Below are 6,530 nucleotides of genomic sequence, written 5' to 3'. Positions count from 1 at the left end.
CCTGTCGGTACGAATCCCTGCCAAATATAGACAAACCTCTTACCCTCTTTTGTATTACTACATAGGCTCTAATCAAGCCTAAATACTGTACCAACCATTGAATAAATAATGATTGGAATATATTCACACTCTTGATTAACTGGAATAGAATATTACAGTTTGATATCTAGACTATGTACCTACCTATCGAGGCTGACGCAGCAAACCAAGTAACAAGGTATACGAATAGTTAGCTCCGTTGGCTCCGGTTATCACGGGCATCGGATAATAGATTTACAGTATAGAATCAGTAAAAAAAAGCCTTTTAAAAGATGAGGACTGCCGGCGAACTAGACTATCTATCCCGAATAGCAGGATAATTTAAAGTATGAAGACAAATATCACGATAACAGGGTAAGATCGGACCACACAAGTATTCTCATGCTAAATAATCTCCCAAGTCATGATAATACCTCTGATATCAGACCAATAAGATTCTTTTCAAATATTTCAAATAAAGTTCTTTATCATTCAATCGTTAGCCAAGGAAAGGGTGTGGTGATTGCCGCGCATATCCATAGAGTGCCAGAATAGAGTCAAGACTCGGTAGGCGAAAATGGGCCTTGAATCAAACCTAGATAGAATCCTGCGACCAGATTGAGCCGGTTGGCAGTCTTGCACGCAGTATTCGAGCACACGCTAATGGTGTACACATATTGACCATCAATGAATGATGTCGCAAAGAGATTAATCGTGAACGCTTAACCCAAATCTGGCAATGTAATCAGTAAGTCATAACAGTAAGTACACAATCTTTAAAAAGTGTGACATCAAACTACACTCCAAAAGAAGCTTCACCCACGCAATCCAACTAGAGGCGTAAATCAAATCTGCCACAAGAGGCGTGACACGAGGCGATGAAATATAAAGAGCCGCTTGAGCTCGAGGTAATCCAATCACAGATGAGGTTCGTTGCAAAGTACAAGATTGACGGATCAGAAAGGAATTACGGCCATGATGCAAACGGGTGACGAAAACGAATCGAATTCTCGCAGGAAAACTCGTGCCCAATATTCCGAACACCCGGGAGGAGACTATCTAGTTGTATGGCATCAGAATCCGGCTTGAAGAGAAAAGACTCGACGCGGATTTGTGCTTGTGGCTTCAGGAGTCGTCGATGCTTACGAGGAGCAGACGAAGTGCGAATGCCAATGTGTTCTAATTGGGGAGAGATTTTACTGTCATATTGGATGTTGATGGTGATTCTTGCCGAGATAAGCGCCGCAGAAATCAAAATAGTGCGCAAAGTGTCTGAATCAGACGTATATCATAGAGACCGATTCAACATCCCCAAGGCAAGATGTCTGAAAATGCAAGGTAAAAATAAATGCGGGGTATACGGTGGCTTTGAGCGCTCTGCAAATAATTCATGTAAGTGCTTTTGTCCTCCGAGAAGTGGGACAATTGTGCCGGAGAAGGATTCGTGGCGATGCAAGGAAAACGGGAAATTGCGCTCAATGTTAGGTAAGCACGAAAGATGACCTTCACTTATACATATAACATTGTAGTGCTTACTTGTATCTCTGACTCCCCTGTAATCCAGTCTATACTGCGAAAGGTTGAATTAAACTCATTATTATAACAGCTCTATTCACAAAGGGTAAATTTATACCTAAATATGAATGAATAGGAAAACTCAAGTATTTGTTGCTGTTACTGATCAATCTAGAAGCCAACCGACGTACTAATCGCCTCGTGCTAATAGCCGAGTCGTTAACCAATTCTCCGGTAACTGAATAATCAGTTTATATATGCTCTTAAAACAGAGGTCAAGACTAAGCAAACAATTTTAAGGCTTTAACGTTTTGCTTTTAACATTCTTCAAAGTCTTATTATTTTTGTACGGATCGTTTGCTTGTTTGCTTGCCCCCCCGTTGTGCGTATTAAGTATAAACGAATGGCGCCCGTTATTCAAATAGCCTGGGAAGCTATTGCAAGCAAAAAGGGTGAAAGGTCTAAAGAGATATTGCACAGATAAATATGGGAGAGCTATGATACCCGTCTTATTGTCATATTTCCGATAGATTAACTCAGTCTCATCGAGCGGATAATAAGCCATTCACTTTTCCCTTCTAGTTCCCACGAGGGGGTGTATCTTCTCTCATCTCTCGGCACGATAACTCGTTAAAAAGCGCTCTAGAGACATAGCGCTGATTATTGAGAAGATTTGGAGGCCTCGACAGATAAGTTGGCGCCGTGCTTTTCGCTACCCTTTCATAGTAGATTACGAAAAAAAACTACATTTTCTCTCATGTATGCAACAAAATCCAATAACAATCAGTCATCAGATGCATGGCTTTTTGACAATTTAGAAATTTGAAATACCAGTCCACAGAGTATTCACAATGACGATTTCTTCTGTCGTACTTTATCTACGAGTCCTGGCTTATTTTTCTCACAAATCCCTTATGCCGATTTTGCTTATTATAATAACCTACGGGATTAGGGCAGTATTGTTTAACGCGCCTGAAAATAGAACTTGCTGATTGAGATGAATCTGTTAAGCAACGTTCCAAGGGGGAGGGGGGGGGGTGGGAATCGCTCTCAGTATTACCGATTTTATCTGATTCACTTTAACGATTTTCAAAAGTTAAATCTTGATAGTATAATAAGACGTTATTCCTGTAACCATAGTAAAATAAGAAAAAGGCGCGCCGCGCCGTAACTGTTCAGTTCATCTTCATGAACTCATTGCTCGCGTTTCATCATCTGAACATTTGTCGAGCTGCACTTGGAGTCTTGAGCACCGAACGATTAATCATTAATGAAAAAAATAATCGATACCCACATTAAGTGAAAACCTCTTCTTACGATTAGGGGCCGACTATTTGACTTTTGAGGGGGGGTGTACGTTTTTGGGTACGCAGGATATTTTTTTCAAAGCATTTGGCGTACAAGAAAATATTTCTACCGATGCAGGATATTTTTTTTCGTGCACCAATCCTTCCGGGATAGTTTTTTAGAAATCATCCACCTTCTCCCCCTCAAAAGTCGACCCCTTGGTCTTACTTTTTGGCGCGGATTGATAAAATCCTTAATCTTTGGGTTCTGTCACGGAACACGTACTTCAACGCGATATACCTTCGCATTATAACCGGACGCCCTGTTAAGTGAGACGCCTTACACCCCTTACGAGCACCTCTTGGGTTTCCTGACGCGCCTCCTTTTTCTGCGCTTGTACACACGCCTCCTACAAAACATGACCTTAGCAAGTGATTTTCCATCGAGATGTCATCACCCATGCAACTTGCTATCTTGTGCCAGCTTATTCCTAACATAGAAATCTGTGGTGATACATTATTACTCTGTCCGTTCTGCTCTTTTTCTTAGTGTACACTATGACACTCTTCAGCTGTCGCCAACAACTGGATAATTTAATGAATAAAGTTAATTAAGGACATGAATAAAAAGGCCGTGAGCCATCTAAATGGGCACTAAAAAGCCATCGTTTCCGATTGCCCTATTTCACCTGGAGGATTCGTTAATTCAGCTGACCGTGTTTGCTATGTCGGTTTAGGTAACAGATGTTTTTGTATTCATCTTCTGTTGAGCGCTTAAGAATATGTTAACCTAGTGTTAGCGCATTATTATATAAAGTCTTCGGGCCGGCTTTCAGCAAACGGGAGTAATAATTATCCCTCCCCTCCCCCCCCCCCCTGCGTTTGCCCTTCAATGTCTAATGCGCTTCGATTAATCACTTCCTTTATCCCATAGGCTGCGGTTTTCACTTCCTTTATCCCATAGGCTGCGGTTTTCACTTACTTTATCCCATAGGCTGCGGTTTTCACTTCCTTTATCCAATTGGGTGCGGTTTTCACTTCCTTTATCCCATAGGCTGCGGTTTTCACTTCCTGTCGGAAAAGCTCATGTCGTACGTGAAGATTGTTAACCGCCACGAGTTGAATGTGTTCCACGCTCCCGAGTCGAGCTGTCGCCTTGACCTTGGGGCTACCAAGACACTTGGTTGTACGGGGACGTGGGACCGTGTTCATAACGGGACGCAATCCGTGGAGGTGTGGTCGCAGGGTTACGACCAGGTGGCCAGGCTCTTCAGCTACGCGATACGGGTAAGACGCAATACGGGACGCAAAACGGGATGCAATACGACAATACGGGTAAGACGCGATACGAGACGCAATACGACGATACGGGTAAGACGCGATACGGTACGCAATACGGGACGCAATACGACGATGCGGGTAAGACGCGATACGGTACGCAATACGGCGATACCGGTAAGAAGCGATACTGGACGCAATACGACGATACGTACGGTAATAGACGCGATACTGGACGCAATACGACGATGCGGGTAATACGGGACGGAATACGGGTATGACGCGGTACGGGTAAGAAGCAATACGGATGAGATATAAGACGCGATATGGGTGAGACGCGCGATACGAGACGCATAATTTACGTGAAAGAAGATACTAGAGATACTAGAGGTGATAATTATTATTTTTTTTACATTATGGGAATACCCGTTTCCTGTGCCATCCTCAAAGTGAAACCATTACTTTTGGGCGGGCCCAAGTTATAACATCATCCTATGCATAGGCTGAAGTTATAAATTGGTATTGCTTAATCTGGCGTTTCAGAATCTCAAGAAGGCGGTAATATCTTAGAGACAAATAGCGTAAAATCCACAAAAAGATTAATGGTTGTATTTGGAGAAAATCGTATTTGTACAATCCGGTTGAGGTGTTTGAAAATAAAAGTGAAAAATAAGTCAAAAGTCGACGCAAAAGTGTGATAAAATCAAAGGAATCATCGAATTGTTATCTTAATAGTAATCCTTCACTTAAAACTTTCCGGCTCTTTTTTCTATGGCTTCCTGGATTTTATGTTATTAGTAAGGGTTTAGTGTGACCGTTGTGTAGCAACATGCAATTTCGTTTGGCTGTTTGCCGCGAGCCCAAGGGACAATTGCGATCATAACTGTTACTTGTACGAGTATACAAGGATACTTGTAAGATTGATCTTTAAAAGGTGACGATGGGGATGTCACCTTTCAAATTCCGTGGCGATTATTTACACAAAAGGGGGTTGTTGCACAAAAATAGAAAAAAAAAATAGAAAATGGAAATAACGGCAACCAGTAGGTTTCAGCTACAACAGGCTTCTTTTCGCTGTGTCTTCTCGTTAGTGATGTCACGTTTGATTTTTTTTCGCTTGCAACAACTGTCTGTCATATTGAAAATAAAATCTGACCGCGCTGCATCATGGGGCCTGGGAAAAAGAGCTGACAAAGTAGAAGCCTGGGGACTAGGCTAGTTTATCCTGACCTTTTATATTGAACTGGTTTGCGTAGCGGCTCAAAGGGATCGTCGGCCGCGCGCTTGCCTTTTTCTTATCTCGTCCCCTCTCCCCCGTCCCTCTGCCTTGAGCCGCTACGCTGGCTAATATTAAACCTTCGAGACGCTTGGTCCTTATGTAAAGGCTACCACCCCAACCCACGCTTGTAGTTAAGCATAGTTTAATAAGAATCTAATTCGCAGTTATTGAATAATTAGTAGTCTGACATGTACTTTTTTAGGTAAAGAGTAAAACTCTTCAGGGAAGTTTGTTGAAGATAGGCCTGACGTGTACGCCATTCAGGGCCAAACCTTGTATCGCATTCAAGGTCAGCGGAAGACGCAATTGCGAGATGTCCCAGACTCCTCCAGGTGAGTGCGCCTCCATACGTCATGCGTATTTGGTGAGGATTTTACCTTTTTACCTGTCCAGAAATGTTCAAGTATAGCCTTCCTCTCATTTGAACATTTGCTCTGAGAAAAAGTTTCAAAGCTAAGGCGCTTTTATCAGAGAGCCCCGCCTCCATATGCTTAATCTAGTAAATCCAATCGACGACGTAAAATACCTTTCCCTGATGTAAGCTGGATGTTTTCGCATAGTTCGCATTTGGCAGTATGGATCAATTGCGTCTGACGGCGCTGATCCTTTTTCTGTTCAGTTATCCAGATCAATACAAAACTTGGTCAGATGTCTACTGGCTTAGTGAGACGGAGTGCCGAGCCGACCAATGCCAGGCCCCTCGTCCTCAGTACAGTGGCCACCATGTCAGCGGCGCGATCATCTGTTGTCGTGCAAAAAAACCCAGTGGCGTCATTTAGTGAGCACGTGGTACACACACGGTCAGCGGCAAATCCAGTATCAGTGACGGGCTTACCCTCGACGACTAAAGTAAAGTAGTCTCGTTAAATATGTGTTTTAGCACAATGTTCTTGTTTATTAATCTATTGAAACGTGCTGTGGTATTTTTGGGGTTAGGTGGAGCTTTGTTTTTGGTGCTTAAGGCCTTTGTACTGTATTCCATTGTCTCGTTCTAAGGTCTTTGTTTTTGGCTTTTGTTCCATTGTGTTTTTGGTGCTGGTGCTCCGTAACACCAAGAAACTACCTTTTTTTGAGACAAGTATTTCAATAGAGGTTGCACTTTAAACGTCTTTTTGTTGTCACGCGCGTTGCCTCCCGGCTCACTCCATCCCCGC

At 42.8% G+C, this 6,530-nt stretch overlaps 1 protein-coding gene across 2 annotated transcripts in view; it reads left to right on the top strand.

Annotated features, from left to right (window-relative positions):
- The first annotated feature begins 900 nt into the window (after positions 1–900).
- Positions 901–6,530, top strand: part of LOC5516350 — a 6,925-nt gene continuing 1,295 nt past the window's right edge. The window contains exons 1-5 of one of the 2 annotated variants that reach the window (XM_032386122.2): positions 1,192–1,356; positions 1,436–1,503; positions 3,874–4,106; positions 5,579–5,708; positions 5,996–6,225. In XM_032386122.2, coding sequence (XP_032242013.2) covers positions 1,340–1,356; positions 1,436–1,503; positions 3,874–4,106; positions 5,579–5,708; positions 5,996–6,225 — 678 coding nt within the window. In that variant the 5' untranslated portion in view covers positions 1,192–1,339. Of the gene's footprint in view, positions 1,504–3,873; positions 4,107–5,578; positions 5,709–5,995; positions 6,226–6,530 lie in introns of both variants that reach the window. The other variant, XM_032386121.2, reaches the window with a different exon arrangement.

Source organism: Nematostella vectensis, chromosome 1 (assembly GCF_932526225.1).
Source record: "Nematostella vectensis chromosome 1, jaNemVect1.1, whole genome shotgun sequence".
Lineage (NCBI taxonomy): Eukaryota > Metazoa > Cnidaria > Anthozoa > Actiniaria > Edwardsiidae > Nematostella > Nematostella vectensis.
Note: the sequence above shows the minus strand (reverse complement) of the source record. Positions and strands in the feature narration are given on the sequence as shown.